Source organism: Ascaphus truei, chromosome 4 (assembly GCF_040206685.1).
Source record: "Ascaphus truei isolate aAscTru1 chromosome 4, aAscTru1.hap1, whole genome shotgun sequence".
Lineage (NCBI taxonomy): Eukaryota > Metazoa > Chordata > Amphibia > Anura > Ascaphidae > Ascaphus > Ascaphus truei.
Window position 1 is genome coordinate 11,359,410 of NC_134486.1, and position 19,342 is coordinate 11,378,751.

The 19,342-nt window shown below is 50.0% G+C and overlaps 1 protein-coding gene across 2 annotated transcripts in view; it reads right to left on the reverse strand.

The window, feature by feature from the left end:
* The window catches only part of ASXL2 (ASXL transcriptional regulator 2), a 184,114-nt gene extending 178,059 nt beyond the window's left edge, over positions 1 to 6,055 (reverse strand). For both annotated transcript variants that reach the window (XM_075595337.1, XM_075595336.1), the window contains exon 1: positions 5,732 to 6,055. In XM_075595337.1, coding sequence (XP_075451452.1) covers positions 5,732 to 5,800 — 69 coding nt within the window. In that variant the 5' untranslated portion in view covers positions 5,801 to 6,055. The remainder of the gene's footprint in view (positions 1 to 5,731) is intronic.
* Positions 6,056 to 19,342: the final 13,287 nt, after the last annotated feature.

The window sequence follows — 19,342 nt, forward strand, 5'->3', positions numbered from 1 at the left end:
GGAGAGAGCAGATGGGGCGGGGGTGGGGCGGGGGGCGCAGGCGCTGGGAGTTTGCGCACCGGGGGCTAGGGGACGTTTTGAAGTCCTTCTTTCATGCAATTGCTATAATGAAGCCCTTATAAAATAATGCACAAGCTAACGAGCTTGTTATGACAGAGCGCTAAAATGGTTATAAACAGCAATACGATAAACACATAGCTCGGAGGTCATCCACTGAATCTTATAGTTCCTGCAATTGTCACTGAAACCTATATAGTGTGCAATTACGAACCATTGAAAATTACAAGTGGGGCATGTTTAACCGTTTAGCGCCAGAGCAGCGCATTGCTCGTCCCTCAAGCAGTGAAACAGTTTTTACTCAGGAGAATTCAGACGCCGCTTATTTGATCTCCTTAAGGGTTTCTTCAACATGTGAAAAACACCCAATCCCAGATTACAGCTCTCTCCTAATCTTTGTGCATCAGATATGAGAAAAACAACTCCAGTCTTTATTACCTGCACCAAACAGAAGGTTCTTACTCAGATTTCATACATCGGACTCCAACCCACGAACAAGGAACCCATCAGCTCAGACATGAGGAAAACATGGCAACACCACACGCTAGCAGTGATTCAAACCTTTGCACCTCCGTCCTATTTTCTCAGTTTGTCTCAACATATATATATATATGTACTCTTTTGTTAGTGACCTCTCTCCCACATTATACTCAAATAACTCAACCCAAAGCTCTATATACAAAGTGCCCCTCTCTCTGCCAGGGATGCGCAAACTTGTTGCGCTGTGCCGCCCCTGCCTGCTCTTGCTCGACATCGCCCCCCTTACCTTCAACGAAGCTTCAAATGACGCTGCCGGGTCATATGACGTCACGTCACCCGCAGCGTCCTTTAACGTCACATCTCCATGGTAACAGACGTAATTTGAAGCCACCTTGCCATGGAGACGCGGGGAGAAGCTAGTGAGTATATTTACAGAGGCTCTTAGCATGGGGCCTCTGTAACCCCCGCGCCCCCCCTCTCCCTCCCCACCGCTTCTCTATACTGCTTGCTAAAGAAAATTAGGGGAAAACGGAAGTTTGCTGCCTTGATAATTTGGTAATGAGGAGCATATATTCTAAGGCCTGGGACATAGTAAGTTGATCAGCGCTGGGCAGCGCTGACGCTCATGCTCACCTGCTCACGCAGGAGATTTTTCTTGTCCCTGCATGAGCGTCAGCGAGCGCGCTTGTGTGCAGGGTGGGAGCCGGGCGGGAGGTGGGCATGGAGGCGGGGCTATGGCGCCACGTCACGGACTGCCATTGGCTTCTGACAATCACGTGACCGGCCCTGCGCTTGCACGAGCGGCAAAATTTAAACTTGCCCGTCTCCTGCATTTCCACACGCCTCCGCACGCCTGCGGAAGCGTGCGGAAGCGCCCTCTAAAGCCGCGCTGATAGGGATAATGTTTCCCCTCAGCGCTGCTAACCCTACTATGTCCCAGGCCTAATGAGGAAGGAGCGGCTCAGCGAGGAAACACACTGACTGACACTTAGCACGGGAACCTGATTCAATTCCCGGTGTCGGCTCCTTGTGATCTTGGGCAAGTCACTTTATCTCCCTGTGCCTCATGCACCAAAAACATAGACTGTAATCTCCACAGGGCAGGGACCTGTGCTCCACAGGGTAGGGACCTTTGCCTACTATTATAATGACTGCGTTATCTTAAAGCCAAAATTGTGAAAGTTTGATAAACATCTCCACAAAGGCAAAACTCTTGAAGTCACAACACATTCTGCATGCATTTATTCTGATACTCCGGTTATCAATTCTATAAGCAAGGGAAGAACACCTGACTCCATCTTGAATTGAGTCTCCCACAGTATCACGTCTCATCTCTACATTTGGCAATCTATTCCATCTAATTCCTGTGGGATCAAACGAAGACTTTAATCCACTCCAAATAAAACTGCTTAATCCCTCTCGGACCAATTTGACCTTGGTTTCCACCGAATGAACCCACGCTCTCATACACCTAGTCTAACTCTCTGTTTCCCATGCATAATCCTTTTAGTGTTTGCTTGGAGCAGCATTAAAAAAAATGTCAACATTACAAACAAAAAATGTATTTCATTCATCCTGAGAACCATCACAGAAAATAACTGGACATTAAAGTCTCTTTCCTTTTCCTTCCTGGTCATATACAGTACTCCACTGTCACATTCCCAGAAATGACCGCTTTTAAATCATTATTGCAGCCTCCTTGTAGCAGCACCCCCTAAACCTCCCCAGAAACCTACATTTAACTCATAATGCTAGTACCTGTCCCCGATGTATTGCCTGCTCATTAAGTGGTACAAATGTATGTTCTCTTAACCTCTAGTGCAGGGACGGCCAACTCCAGTCACCAAGGGCCAACAGCAGGTCAGGTTTGAAGGATATCTCTGCTTCAGCACAGGTGGCTAAGTGTCACAATCTACACAGCATAAAACTAATTTAAAAAGTCACTCATTCCCACCACAAATACTTCCAAAGATTGAAGTTTTATTGTCCGAGACCCATTTTAATAACATGGTTATGGACCAACATGAGAGTTCTTCAAAGATGAAGGGTGTACATGAAATTTTGGAGAGCTCACACCTGTTTTCTTTAGATGTAATGTAGCACAAAACCATAGGAAGGATATGCTAAGCTTGAAAGTGTGGAATAGAAGAGGGGAAGGGGGGGTGGGGGTGTGGAATTACCACTTGGGTGGACGAGGTCTTCAGATGAAGTGATGAACGGGTAATTAACAGTAATTATTAGTTTTGTAAACCATTGACCACTCCATTGAAGATGTGCTGTGGTATTAATATTTTTCCTAGCTATACATATACAATAAACTTGCAAAAGAGAATTGTGAGACCTTGAAGCTCTAGTTCTATAAACAAACGTCTTCTTGGCCCATAAGAAGGTATTACAACGAATAGTAAACACACTTCTATGGGATCATTTCCTACCCTGAGATCAGAGCTGTTCCATTAGTTTATTTCTTGGTTCTGAAATATCTAAAAAAAACTGTTCACTTCTTTTATAACTCCTTGTAACAGGCCGATCGTTTCAGGTGGGTACCATGCTGTCACATAGGCAACTATACTGCCACATATCCATACTGCCCTGCAGGCTGTCACTCCTCCCTGCATGCTCTCTGCAGGCTGTCACGTATGCAACCATACTGCCCGGCATGCTGTCACACCACCCTGCACGCTCCCTGGAAGCTGTCACTCCTCCCTGCATGCTCTCTGCAGGCTGTCACACCTCCCTGCACGCTCTCTGCAGGCTGTCACTCCTCCCTGCATGCTCTCTGCAGGCTGTCACTCCTCCCTGCAGGCTGTCACTCCTCCCTGCATGCTCTCTGCAGGCTGTCACTCCTCCCTGCATGCTCTCTGCAGGCTGTCACACCTCCCTGCATGCTCTCTGCAGGCTGTCACACCTCCCTGCATGCTCTCTGCAGGCTGTCACACCTCCCTGCATGCTCTCTGCAGGCTGTCACACCTCCCTGCAGGCTGTCACGTATGCAACCATACTGCCCTGCATGCTGTCACACCACCCTGCACGCTCCCTGGAAGCTGTCACTCCTCCCTGCATGCTCTCTGCAGGCTGTCACACCTCCCTGCATGCTCTCTGCAGGCTGTCACACCTCCCTGCATGCTCTCTGCAGGCTGTCACACCTTCCTGCATGCTCTCTGCAGGCTGTCACACCTCCCTGCAGGCTGTCACGTATGCAACCATACTACCCTGCATGCTGTCACACCACCCTGCACGCTCCCTGGAAGCTGTCACTCCTCCCTGCACGCTCTCTGCAGGCTGTCACTCCTCCCTGCACGCTCTCTGCAGGCTGTCACTCCTCCCTGCACGCTCTCTGCAGGCTGTCACTCCTCCCTGCACGTTCTCTGCAGGCTGTCACTCCTCCCTGCACGCTCTCTGCAGGCTGTCACTCCTCCCTGCACGCTCTCTGCAGGCTGTCACTCCTCCCTGCACGCTCTCTGCAGGCTGTCACTCCTCCCTGCACGCTCTCTGCAGGCTGTCACTCCTCCCTGCACGCTCTCTGCAGGCTGTCACTCCTCCCTGCAGGCTGTCACTCCTCCCTGCACGCTGTCACTCCTCCCTGCACACTCTCTGCAGGCTGTCACTCCTCCCTGCACGCTCTCTGCAGGCTGTCACTCCTCCCTGCACGCTCTCTGCAGGCTGTCACTCCTCCCTGCACGCTCCCTGGAAGCTGTCACTCATCCCTGCATGCTCCCTGGAAGCTGTCACTCCTCCCTGCATGCTCCCTGGAAGCTGTCACTCCTTCCTGCATGCTCCCTGGAAGCTGTCACTCCTCCCTGCATGCTCTCTGCAGGCTGTCACTCCTCCCTGCATGCTCCCTGGAAGCTGTCACTCCTCCCTGCATGCTCTCTGCAGGCTGTCACTCCTCCCTGCATGCTCTCTGCAGGCTGTCACTCCTCCCTGCATGCTCTCTGCAGGCTGTCACTCCTCCCTGCATGCTCTCTGCAGGCTGTCACTCCTCCCTGCATGCTCTCTGCAGGCTGTCACTCCTCCCTGCATGCTCTCTGCAGGCTGTCACACCTCCCTGTATGCTCTCTGCATGCTCTCTGCAGGCTGTCACACCTCCCTGCATGCTCTCTGCAGGCTGTCACTCCTCCCTGCACGCTCTGTGCAGGCTGTCACTCCTCCCTGCACGCTCTCTGCAGGCTGTCACTCCTCCCTGCACGCTCTCTGCAGGCTGTCACTCCTCCCTGCACGCTCCCTGGAAGCTGTCACTCATCCCTGCATGCTCCCTGGAAGCTGTCACTCCTCCCTGCATGCTCCCTGGAAGCTGTCACTCCTCCCTGCATGCTGCCTGGAAGCTGTCACTCCTCCCTGCATGCTCTCTGCAGGCTGTCACTCCTCCCTGCATGCTCTCTGCAGGCTGTCACTCCTCCCTGCATGCTCTCTGCAGGCTGTCACTCCTCCCTGCATGCTCTCTGCAGGCTGTCACTCCTCCCTGCATGCTCTCTGCAGGCTGTCACACCTCCCTGTATGCTCTCTGCATGCTGTCACACCTCCCTGCATGCTCTCTGCAGGCTGTCACACCTCCCTGCATGCTCTCTGCAGGCTGTCACACCTCCCTGCATGCTCTCTGCAGGCTGTCACACCTCCCTGCATGCTCTCTGCAGGCTGTCACATATGCAACCATACTGCCATACTGCTGTCACACCACCCTGCACGCTCCCTGGAAGCTGTCACACCACCCTGCACGCTCCCTGGAAGCTGTCACACCACCCTTAGTGCTCCCTGGAAGCTGTCACACCTCCCTGCATGCTCTCTGCAGGCTGTCACCCCTCCCTGCATGCTCTCTGCAGGCTGCCGCATATGCAACCATACTGCCCTGCAGGCTGTCACACCTCCCTGCAGGCTGTCACTCCATCATGCAATCACACCTCCCTGCAGGCTGTCACTCCATCATGCAATCACACCTCCCTGCAGGCTGTCACACCTCCATGTGGCGGTGCTCACACAATACATGTACTTCCTGCACATTGCCTGGCACCTGCGCACGTGACGTCACTCACACCTAGCTGTTATTATTGCTGGGTTTTTTTTAACGCTCTTTATTGACCACGTTTCTCGCAAACACACGCAAACACACGCACACACAAACACGCGCGCACACACACACACACACACACACACACACACACACGCGCGCGCCGCGGCCCCTCTCCTCTCTCCGTACCGTCCTGGCGGCCTCTGCCCAGGTCCTGCCCTTCCTCCTCCGCCGCCGCCTCCTCCTCACGTCCCGCATGTCCGCAGGTGCCGCCGCCCGGTGCTGTGTCCCGCTCAGTGCTCCCCGGAGACGCCGCCGCTGTGCCCCCGCTCAGTGCTCCCCGGAGAAGCCGCCGCCCGTCGCTGCCTGAGTCCCCGCACAACCCACTCCCGCCATACTGGGCCGTTACTGTACGGAGGGAGACGGGGTCATGTGACGCGGCACCGCGCTGACGTCACTTACTGTACCCGCGCCGGCTGTCACCTGGATGGGGCGGAGTTCCTTTGTGGGGGGCGGGGCTTGTCCGGGGTTGGGGGCGGGGCTTGTCCGGGGTTGGTGGGCGGGGTTGCCTGGCCGTTTGCTGCGCGCATGCGCAGTAGGTATTGCGCGTTGGGCTGTGCTGATGGCGTGCAGCATGTTTGCAGCGCGCATGGGAGATAAGTAATGATTGCTATACACGTGGGGCGCAGCGGGTGCGGTATATAAATCATGCATCATACACAGCACAGTGCCAGCTGCATACACAGAGAGCACAGCGCGTGTATATTACAGCAGCAGCAGCAGCAGCAGGTTTTATTTAATGTTATGTGCATTAGTACAATCCACACAATGATAGGTAATTAGCTAAGTTGCCGATCAATCCGTTCTCCTGTGATCGATCAGCGAAGATTCGGGGTTCACTAAATGGCTGTGAAGTGCAGCAGAAGAGGACCAAAGATGCAACTTACTGTGGGGAAGATCATGTGACCAGGCAGTCACTAGATACATTTGGTGCACTGCTAGAGAGGGCGGGGCTCAAAAAGGGGTGTGGCATAGCCAGGTTCAGAAGAGGAAGGGGATGTGACTTTGTAAATGGTTGCTATAGAAACAACAAATGCTTGCTCCATTGTTAGTGAAAATAAATAGTTATCTATGTGGCGCTTAAATATAATCAGTGATATTTAAAATAAATATACAAAAATAGTGCAATTACAAACAATAATGTGAAAGTGACCAATGCACCCAAATTGAAATATGCAGCTCAAACCCTAATATTAGATTGTCTCGCAATCCAAATGAAAGTAGTAGAAATCCAGGTGTTTTTGGGGAGCGCAGGTATATAAAAAGACAAAAAAAAACACAAAATATAGTGCAATATGTCTGTGTTTGATTAAAGTGATTCTTTTCTTCAGATTCTGGTGAAGTGTGTACTCACAAGTCTCTTGTGTGGTGTATATAAAGGTAGCTTTATGGCATCGTGCCTGCCTTCTCCATATAGATAATTTCCTTACTGCTATAATAAAGCAAGAGAACCGAGCATAGTGTGATCAGAAAATAAAAACTTTATCTTACAAATATGATAAAACACACTCACATGGTGTCGGTAGATAAAACAGCAATTTGATCATAAAGTGATCCACGCGGCAAACAGGAGCTTGGTAGCTGGAACAGTACACCCCATCCCCTCTCCCAGCTGATTACTCTTCCTGTCTGTCTCTGCTCCGGCGGAATCCCTGGATGACGTCAGGCGACGGGTGCCGCGCTTGGACAAACAGGTCGCGCTGCAATCAGCCTCCCTCTCGGTGCAGGATACACTCAACGCGTTTCTCCTCTGCTGAGGTTTCATCAGGAGTCTGCTACAGGAACAGGCCCAATAGATAGGGACACTGCCTCTGTAGTTGCAAAGTGCCAGGGGCACAGCAAGACGCCGCGTAGTATCTGTGGCCTGTGGTCTGGGACCACCACAAGTATAGAAACTCTTCATGGTGGGACACTTCAGCGGGGGTCCACCCCACGTAGAGGCGGACAACGTCGCTGGATCAGTGGATCCCTGTTACCGTTCAGCAGTACCTGGGTGTTGGAGTACCTGGGCGGGTACTACTACTAGTGCACCAACTATACTGTACACGCTGTGGGCAGCGCTGTCACACACTTCAGGGTGGGTTAGCTACGGTGGACACCAGGTTGGTTGGGTGTCCATGGCACATCAGTACGTTGGGGGACACTCACCGGGGTGCAGACTATATGGTTGGACAGTGGGATACGGTGTGTGATTAAGGCCGTGCGAGTCCTGAGTTATATGTATTACCGTGTTACCAATTGCATGTCAGTAAACCTGTTATTATATACGCTGCGTGTACTTATTACATTGGGTCCTGTGAAAGGGTTATCCGGCGCTGTCAGGATCCCTCATAGGTGGAGGCACTGTCACCAGATGATCCAGGTACACCCCAGGCTCCAAGCAGCGGAGGTTCAGGCCTCCTGTGAGCCGCAAGTAAAGCACACACACACTTAGTAGCCGCCACATCTCCCAAAGGGTGGGAGAGACAGCGCTACATACATATTTATAGCATAGCCTCCGGCGGCTATTTCTTCTCTTGGGCCCTAACAGTATAAGTCATGCTAGGGACAGGCACTGGGAGGGTTAATTCCTCATGAAGGCCTAGTTTGCTATTGCAGCCTGGATACACCACTTACTGTATCCAGGGGCGGGCCTAGCAATAATCTGAGAGTGTCAGCCTGGGGGAGGATACTGTGTAAGGTAAAGCTACTAAAAAGCTCTCAACAGATAGTATATAGGATTCAAAAAAAGAATTTCCCATGAATGTTAATAGTAATCTGTCTGGAACAACAGTTGCTGAGCTGTGAAGGCAAATGTGGCGCTGGATCCGTTCAGAATATGGAGATGAACACAGGCAGGGTATATAGCAGCTGGGTGTGTGAGTGAGAGCTGGTAAGGGTATATATAACAGGAATTATATAGTGTTACCTCTGTATCCCAGTCCAGCACTGCAAGAAATGTGCCGTCCTCCTGTTCGAGCTTAGTGGAGCTCCCGAGTGTCGGAGCTGTTTAGAGATGAATCATCCGCTCCGATCTGTCCGGGAACGCTGCGTTAGCTACTCCAGTCTTGTGGTTCCACGTGCAGGTATCAGCGTCTTCCCGTGGTTCCTAGCAGAGATCCGTCTGGCGCGCCTTCACCGCAACTGTGCGTCCGTCCAGTCAGCAGAGGAACACGAGCAGGAAAAGGATTGGTTTGAGACAGGCGGGTCCAGCAAAAGCACCATCAACTCACCAGGTAAGTGAAAAAATGAAAATCTTTTATTGCACTACATTAAAAAAAAAACAGAACAGGAAAAACCTCCCACGCGTTTTGGGCTACACAGCCCTTTCTCCTTGAGAAAGGGCTGTATAGCCCGAAACGCGTGGGAGGTTTTTCCTGTCCTGTTTTTTAATGTAGTGCAATAAAAGATTTAAATTTTTTCACATACCTGGTTAGTTGGTGGTGCTTTTGCTGGACTTGGCTGTCTCAAACCAATCCTTTTCCTGCTCGTACTGGGGGAGGATACTGGCTGGGACACATGAGGTTAATGTGATGCCTGTCAGTATCAGACCTGCCCTGTTATGGGGCAGGGTTACAAGCCCATCCCCCACCGTGTAGAGGGTTCGTTCCGCTGCCAAAGATGCAAGGCCTGTCAATACATTCAAGTCTCAAAAGTGTTCAGTAACTCAAAGCTATATCACATACGGAAGTTTATTAACTGTTTCAATTTTTTTTTTTTATTGTTTTAGAGAGACATAACAAATATATAGTCTTGGAATACATGTGATGTTTTAACAGTGTCACTTGTCCATGCAACAAAGGGCATTAACAGTTCGTCACCATTACTGAAATAAAATATTTGCTATAACACGGTTTTTGAATAAGTGTGGTCTGTCTTCCTATTTTTTGGTTGTGTTAGGGAAGCAGCCGCTTCCGTAAGCGTCTCTCATGGGCCTAGCAAAGGAAAGAGAAGAACGCAGGAAAGAAGAAAAAGAAGGGTGGAAGGGGGGGGGGGTAGGACGAGCCCATTTGTCTGGTCTTTCTGTATTTATTTCTATGGGGTCCCTAGTTTCCTGGCCATATTTCCCAAATTTTGTGAAATTTGTCAGTTTTCTGGTTCAACTGTGCTGTGAGGAGCTCCATCATCTTTATTTCCCTTAGTCTCCGTAAGACAGTCTGCCTAGAAGGCGCGTTCACCTTTTTCCATTCAGCCGCAATAACACAGCGGGCAGCCGTCATTACATGAGTGATCATCTTACAAATTTTGAAAGACTGTAGGAAAGGATACTACTGTAAAGGGCTGATTTCTGAGATATATCGGCCTGGCGCGATCAGCGGGTTGTTCCCAACATAGCTATATGATCAAATGGGCAGAAGATTTGAATACAGAGATCGATAGAGAAGACTGGGAGGACATTTGGGAGGTAGCTGCAAAAACGTCAATCTGTACCACGATCAAAGAGAATATTTATAAAATTCTATTTCATTGGTACCTAACCCCGAGCAGGCTGGCCCAGATCTTCCCCGGGTCCCCGGATTTGTGCTGGAGGGGATGCGGGCAAAAAGGAGATATGGTTCATATTTGGTGGAGTTGCCCAAAAATTCAGGTATTCTGGGTCATGATACAAACACTGATCAGAGAGTACCTAGGGGTGGAGGTTGAGGTGGAACCGCTGACCATGGTGCTGGCCAAACCAATAGATGAATTAGGAACGGCAGGAAGTTTATTAACTGTAACACTACAGGAGTGATCTATATGGGGGTCTGCTCATGTGGCAAAAAATATGTGGGCAAGACACGCCGCCAATTCAAAACACGCTTACTGGAACACATAGGGTCCATACGCAACAAACTTGACACCCCCGTGGCCAACCATGTCAATAGGTGCCAAAATGGAGACTTGAAATCAATAAGTTTTACGGGAATAGATCAGTCTTCCACTGGCATCAGACGTGGCGATTGGGGCACTGAACTCCTGAAAAAAGAATCCAGATGGATTTATACTTTGGGAACATTGAATCCATCTGGACTAAATGAGGGGTTTGCCTTTAGCCCCTTCATTTAGGTGACCCCTCAGCAACATGGTCACGCTTACCATCACATTCACCTATCTCATCCTAGAATGTTCCAATATACCATAACAAAGTAAACATCGTGGAACTCGGCTCTCCTGATGCCTGGAGATATTATACACAAGGAATCTAGACTGGGTTATGAAAACTGACTTTTGATATCTTTATCCAATAGGAATTGCCCGGACTCATGCTCTCCCTACAGAATATGTCATCGTAGTGACTAAACATCACCAACATATAAACGAATGTGAGACACCGTCATGATTTCTCCTCACCTATTTCGAGATGTTGTGCAATCACCACCTCAAAGATCACTTTCATTTTTGCCATTGATACTCGGCCCCTATGCGTAATAATTAGGCATGTTCCTTCAATTAAGCATAGTGGTTAAGAGTCTGGCAACAGGAGCTGCTGAATATCTGACCATTATTCTAATGCATTGTAACAATGGGATCATCATACCTGCTCAGATCCAGCAACTCGGGGGTTAACCAATACATAAAGGGTACAAAGATGCTTCCGCTCTCCTACATAAATTGCATCTGTGTTTGAGAACAGGGTGCATACGGGAAGTGTACATGCACAAAGGAGGGGGTTGACAGGGCAACCAAAAGAAACCTATGTTGAAAAAGGGTCATTTAGTTTGACCCTTTGGCCAAAGCATTGTAAAGCATTGTAAGCCTGTAAATGACCTCAGAAGGTTGGGATTACACAGAACGGGTGTCTGCAGACACCCGTTCTGTGTAATCCCAACCTTCTGAGGTCATTTATCTCTTCAGCTAACGACGGAAGTACAACTCGTTTAAACAAGGGGGTCTGACTGAACTGTGGATCAACAATTTCCCCGTATGTACAATAATTTACAAGCAGTCTTCACCATACTGTATGTCTCATTTAATCTCGTGCTGTTTTTCCTTCTTCCTACATACGTACTGTACGTGTAGGCCAAAAGCATGCTCCTAAAGTGTATCCATGGCAACATTGGCCAACCATTCAGCAATCCCCTCCAGTCCTTGGCATGACAAACACCAAGGGACCATCTGCTTCATTGCGCCATTCATTTGTTCCCCTTTTTCTTGATAATTCCTATGCAGATTTCCCGTGATTTGCGTTTTAATCTGTTCAACCCACGTACATCCCACGCACTTCTTCTGAAGCACATGGAACATACGTGTCCCAAACCCATCCGTGTCAGCTGGCAGCCATGTTAGTGTCTTCTGTACATTAACCATGTCAAGGCCAGGGTGTTCGCAAAACAAACTCACCAGGGAGCAGAGGGGTTTGTTATTTGTGGTTGAAGTGTAATTAAAAAAAGTTACCAGAGGATCAATGCTTTACACACCTGTTTTACAAGGTTGCGCAGTATTTTTGGAGGTGCGTCAGAAAGGCTGTGTTCCATGTACAACAAACCAATATTTAGATCCAGCAAACAAGAGGATGTCTCTAAAGGAAGAACTAGTAGTTGCTGCCAACTAAACCCAGCGTGGACTTGGGACAAATTCTTCCAGCCCATTTAATTTTATTCCGGCTCTTGTGCGTCACTAGAACACATTAGTAGAGGTGTCAATCTTTAAGGACATGAAATCAGTGAGATCTGGGGATGTAACACCCCAAACTGGAAGCTTTCTCCAGGCATATACAGTACTGTATACAAGCATCAAAAATGTATTGATAATGTTAACAAAATCCATGCGGGTTCTGGAGATCGCTTTACATATTTCCTACTAAATACAAACTATATATCACAAACGATTGTTCTAGAGCAGGGGCGGCCAACTCCAGTCCTCAAGGGCCATCAACAGGTCAGGTTTTAAGCATATCCCTGCTTCAGCACATGTGGCTCAGCATAATGGCTTTTTATTTAGTACAAAAAGTTTGTTGTAAGACGTCCTGTATCTTAAGCTCTGAGAATGGGGCTGATTGAATTTATGATCTTACATGTCACGTTGTATATTGTGATATGTAGCTGTGGGTATTTAAACCTGATTTCACATGTGCTACATGTCAGACATGCCTCCGAGGACGGGCCTGGTTGAGTCATGAAACGCATGGTGAGCTTTGCCTGGCTCTCCATAACCTGCACGGATTATTTAACATATTTATGTATACGCCTATAGGGAGATTGTGTATATTTTAGTGAGGAACTCTTTGCGCGCTGATACGTGTGTTCATGGGTCAGTACGGTTACTGTGACTGCGGAGCACACAGCGCTGACACCCTCCTGGGGAATCCTTATTTAAGCGAAGCCGCGGCTGTATGAAAGTCACAGCAATTCTGCGAACTAAGGGGCAGGCGCCGATCAACCTCTATCTATCACATTGGGTACAGGCCCTAAACCCACCCCGTCATACCGCTGCTTAATGCTGTTGTGTTGCCATGGAAAATCAGACATTGGCAGAAAATAACAAAGGATGCCTTTATCCCAACATCAAATAAACAGCGAGCTTTTTTTGGTCCGTCACATTACCGCTACTTTTTGACACCACTTTGACCACTGGTGAAACCATTAACACAAACTGCCGGAAAACTGAGTTATTGTCATTTCTGCACCATGGCTGCATCGGAGTAAGAGAGCCACTGGGTGGCAGTGTAACCCAGTGTTAAAGCTATGTGTACGGTCACGGGGAACGGGCGTGTCCTGTTATAGGCCCTGGCTCCTATGTGGAAGGTGCCACTATATATTCTAGTTTAACACTCAGTGTCACCTCTTTGTCCCTTCAGGTTAATCCATTTCCTGCCAGATGTGTTGCTGGCTCCTACGGCAGCAGAAGGGTTAAAACCCGTCTAAGGTGGGTAAATAATGTGACAATATAACTGGCTTCCTCCAACAAACGTGACAGCGCCTAATGCCCCTGTCTGGCTGCTATTTATTAGGAAAGATGTATTCTTCATCAGACACGAAGGGGAGTCTGTCTTAGCCCCCGCTCTAACCTGTGACTCCCACGTCCTCCGGCACTTTCCCCTCAAGCTTTAAGCCTGCGGTCTTCTACTATCGATGAAGGACCAAGGGCGCTGGGCCCGGTTGAAGATCCCCATGGCGAGCCCATTGACGGGATATTGAATAAGGGCTTAAAGCAGCAGTCTGCTGATCACGGTTTGTTTGCATGTGATATTTTACTTATTGTAAGAGATCTCTTCTTTCCCTATCCAACGCTGTTTATATTCTTACAGCTGCAGACCAAGCAATATCCTACATGTGTGGAAGTCAGTTCTGTACTATGACAAAGTACTCGGAGCATTTAACCCCCCCCCCCAAAAAAACAACAACTCTGAATGACATTTTTATGTATTATAATGTAACACGCATTTGTGGTTTCTATAGCAACTATTTACAAAGTAACATCCCCTTCCTCTTCTGAAACAGGCCCTGACACACCCCTTTTTGAGCCCCGCCCTCTCTCTAGCAGTGCACCAATTGTATCTAGTGACTGCCTGGTCACATGATCTTCCTCACAGAACTTTGCATCTTTGGTCCTCTTCTGCTGCACCCAAAACCATTTAGTGAGCCCCGAACTGAATTTTCACTGATTGATCACAGGAGAACGGATCGATCGGCAACTTAGCTAATTACTTATCATTGTTTGGATTGTATTGATGCACATATAAAAGGGGGAAAATAAAATAAAGTTAAAAAAAACTGCAGCTTGGACGGCTGCTTTAAATGAAGCGCCCCCATCCCCCCTGAGTTCATTGCAGGTGTAACAGTGTCTCCCCCCCACCCAATCGCAGATAGGGGCCATTACAGAGTGTGTGTGGTGCATACCTGCTGGTAACAAGAGAGCTGAGTCGTCCGCGATGACTTGGGGACACAGGATCAGGCTTCTGGGGTCCATACCCCACATAATACTTAGCAGTGCAGCGCCTCCATCTGCCGTAGGCTCCAGGGATATGGAGATGATCTCCCACGGTAGAACTTGTACCTCTCCCCCCAGTTATATCACACACCAGGCCGGAGGTATATTGCAAACAGGACCGGTTTATTACTACACACTTTGCAGTAACACAGCTACGCAGCAGTCGTCTGCCGGATACAGTCTCCTTAGATCAGCTCTCACTGGAGATGGTCCCTGGACGTCACTCTGATTGGAGTGACGCGCAGCAGCTTTGCCACATCGGATTCACTTTGCCAGGTTCCACGGAGACAGTGATTCACACGGAGGTGCCATACTCCTCACCGTGACTTCAGAGACCGAGGAGGAACTTCCGCGGGGAACGGGGATTCAGAGGTCATTCATTTCTCCTCTGCAGTGCATACCCCCACCAGTCTGCAGTGCATACCCCCACCAGTCTGCAGTGCATACCCCCACCAGTCTGCAGTGCATACCCCCACCAGTCTGCAGTGCATACCCCCACCAGTCTGCAGTGCACACCCCCACCAGTCTGCAGTGCATACCCCCACCAGTCTGCAGTGCACACCCCCACCAGTCTGCGGTGCATACCCCCACCAGTCTGCAGTGCATACCCCCACCAGTCTGCAGTGCATACCCCCACCAGTCTGCAGTGCATACCCCCACCAGTCTGCAGTGCATACCCCCACCAGTCTGCAGTGCATACCCCCACCAGTCTGCAGTGCATACCCCCACCAGTCTGCAGTGCATACCACCCCCACCAGTCTGCAGTGCATACCACCCCCACCAGTCTGCAGTGCATACCCCCACCAGTCTGCAGTGCATACCCCCACCAGTCTGCAGTGCATACCCCCACCAGTCTGCAGTGCACACCCCCACCAGTCTGCGGTGCATACCCCCACCAGTCTGCAGTGCATACCCCCACCAGTCTGCAGTGCACACCCCCACCAGTCTGCAGTGCATACCACCCCCACCAGTCTGCAGTGCATACCCCCACCAGTCTGCAGTGCATACCCCCACCAATCTGCAGTGCATACCTCCACCAGTCTGCAGTGCATACCCCCACCAGTCTGCAGTGCATACCCCCACCAGTCTGCAGTGCATACCCCCACCAGTCTGCAGTGCACACCCCCACCAGTCTGCAGTGCACACCCCCACCAGTCTGCGGTGCACCCCCCCACCAGTCTGCAGTGCACACCCCCACCAGTCTGCGGTGCACCCCCCCACCAGTCTGCGGTGCATACCCCCACCAGTCTGCAGTGCACACCCCCACCAGTCTGCGGTGCACCCCCCCACCAGTCTGCGGTGCACCCCCCCACCAGTCTGCGGTGCATACCCCCACCAGTCTGCAGTGCACACCCCCACCAGTCTGCGGTGCATACCCCCACCAGTCTGCAGTGCACACCCCCACCAGTCTGCGGTGCATACCCCCACCAGTCTGCAGTGCACACCCCCACCAGTCTGCAGTGCATACCACCCCCACCAGTCTGCAGTGCATACCCCCACCAGTCTGCAGTGCATACCCCCACCAGTCTGCAGTGCATACCTCCACCAGTCTGCAGTGCATACCCCCACCAGTCTGCAGTGCATACCCCCACCAGTCTGCAGTGCATACCCCCACCAGTCTGCAGTGCACACCCCCACCAGTCTGCAGTGCATACCCCCACCAGTCTGCAGTGCATACCCCCACCAGTCTGCAGTGCATACCCCCACCAGTCTGCGGTGCATACCCCCACCAGTCTGCAGTGCATACCCCCACCAGTCTGCAGTGCATACCCCCACCAGTCTGCAGTGCATACCCCCACCAGTCTGCAGTGCATACCCCCACCAGTCTGCAGTGCATACCCCCACCAGTCTGCAGTGGATACCCCCACCAGTCTGCGGTGCATACCCCCACCAGTCTGCAGTGCATACCCCCACCAGTCTGCAGTGCATACCCCCACCAGTCTGCAGTGCATACCCCCACCAGTCTGCGGTGCACACCCCCACCAGTCTGCGGTGCATACCCCCACCAGTCTGCAGTGCACACCCCCACCAGTCTGCGGTGCATACCCCCACCAGTCTGCAGTGCACACCCCCACCAGTCTGCAGTGCATACCCCCACCAGTCTGCAGTGCATACCCCCACCAGTCTGCAGTGCATACCCCCACCAGTCTGCAGTGCACACCCCCACCAGTCTGCGGTGCATACCCCCACCAGTCTGCAGTGCACACCCCCACCAGTCTGCGGTGCATACCCCCACCAGTCTGCAGTGCACACCCCCACCAGTCTGCAGTGCATACCCCCACCAGTCTGCAGTGCATACCCCCACCAGTCTGCAGTGCATACCCCCACCAGTCTGCAGTGCATACCACCACCAGTCTGCAGTGCATACCCACACCAGTCTGCAGTGCATACCCCCACCAGTCTGCAGTGCATACCCCCACCAGTCTGCAGTGCCTACCCCCACCAGTCTGCAGTGCATACCCCCACCAGTCTGCAGTGCATACCCCCACCAGTCTGCAGTGCATACCCCCACCAGTCTGCAGTGCATACCCCCACCAGTCTGCAGTGGATACCCCCACCAGTCTGCAGTGCATACCCCCACCAGTCGTCCTACACGAGCATCTAGGCTCATCCTCTTAAAGCTGCAGGTCAGGCAATATCCTGCATGTGTGTTTTTTTAATAAATCAGTTCTGTAGTAAGAAAAAATACTTTTAGCATTTTCTGTTTTTAAAAAAACAACTTTGAAAGACCAATTCTCTTGTATTCTATTTTAACAACCATTTGCTAAGGCACTGCCCCTTCATGTCCTGTCACAAGCCCTGGCACACCCCTTTGTCAGCCCTGCCCTCCCTCTAGCACATGTCAGTGCAGGAGTGCTCATGAATATTCATGAGCTTCCATTGAGTGACAAGCAGAAGAAAAACAGATCCCTTCTCTAATGATGTCACCAAATTTCGCCGACCAATACATGGAGAACGAATTGACCGGCAGCTATACAGTTCTTTAGGTAATTAGAGATTGCCCACATGAAACTATTGAAGTAAAAGAATTAATTAAAAAAAAAAAGACTGAACTGCAGCTATAAATACTCTGTTAGTCTCTATCTCCAATGTGAGAAACTGTACATAATACCGCGCTCCTTCCTATAGAAGTTTGCTGCTGGTAAAAAGATAGGCCTTACATATAGAAAACCGAAAAGTCCGATTCCTGCGCTCCTACCAATTGGCCTAAAATAAAATGATGATCTCCTGATCTCATGATAGTTAAACCCTTTGGCCAAAGCGTTTATAAGCCTGCATGCCACGTCAAGGCATACCCGTATGCAGGTACCTACACTGAATATATGTAATAGTTGTCCCATGGACTGGGGAAATAATGTGTGAAAGCCCTGAAGGGGTTAAATAAAGCATAAGCGTATGTGAGTAGTGCAATTAAAATCTGGCTGAAGCCAGTATCATACTTACCTTACTATAGAGGTAAGCTGTGGGTGAACAAATCCCTGGTGTGAATATGATAAAACTTACACATATTTCTTTCTGTCAGCCTTACACATTCACCTACTCTTCAATGGAGGGTGATGTCCAGACTGACACTGGGGTGTAATATACCTGCACTAATTGGAAAATTGGTAGTGGCTCAGTAACTGCTATGTAAAGCAGATGAGCCAATAAACCTACCCCTGTGCCATTTCAGAGATACTATATTTAAAATGCCCTTGGGGAGTATGCAGCAAGGAAAAGGATTGCCTAATATTTGTGAGAAACTGTACATAATACCGCGCTCCCCCCTATAGAAGTTTGCTGCGGGTAAAAAGATAGGCCTTAACATACAGAAAAACAAAAAGAACGATAGTCTCGATCTCCAAGCATGAACCGTTCGGCACATCCCTGTTACTACATACACCTGCATTTCCATCGCTGCCGACAGCACCCAGAACATGCAACAATATACTATATCATAGGATTGTGCTTGTTCCAGTACTTTTGTGCAGTTCTTTGAGCTACCAGTGGCTGTTTCTGCTCACCTTCCTCCGCGGGAGGCTGACAGGGATGCCACGCGGCTGCTCGGGGCGTCGGCACCTCCAGCACGGAAGGGATTCCCTGTCAGCCTCATAGCAGAGGTGCAAATAACCGCTAACCTTCTCCACACCTGAGCCGTGCAAATCCCCATGTGAAACAATTCCGTGACGCTGAAGATTTCTCCATGGTTACTGTTGCCATGGAATCCAGCTCCCCAGCAAAAGTAAGATACACTTCTTGAAATGACTGCGTCTTGAAGAAGAGGAGGAGAAGTAGACTTGTGTCAGTTAGCAGCTCTGGTGGATTAATCAATAGCTATATTGTAATCCTTAATCCATGTCATCAATGGATTCTGATCCAGTCCTTGTTTGCTAACTGATCCCAGTACATTGTACATTCCTTTGGGAAGTACAGACTTGGGGGGGCTAGCATGGTGCTCACATCAGGCTCATGGTGACGCGGAGCTGGCGTGGTAATAAGGATGTATGTCTCCGCCCTTTGCATGGCAGAATGTCCCTTGCACGACACTCACACTGTGGAGTCATGTGTTGTCATCACGTGACCTGGATTGGCCCACCGACGTCAGTATAACTCCGGACTTGATCAACTCCGCCATGTTACAAAATGGCTGACAGTGTCTGTGCCGTTCCCAGAATGGCACTAAGTGTTTAGTAGAGAGATTTCATGTACTTATAATGTGGTATTACACATACGGTATGAACAGGGGTGATCTGCTTCTCAGGCTATACGTTTCTCACAACACTATATACCTCTGTATATTACTATATGTCAGTGGTTTATATTAGTGATGTTTGCAAAGTATGTCGATATATATCATGGGCTGGAGACAAA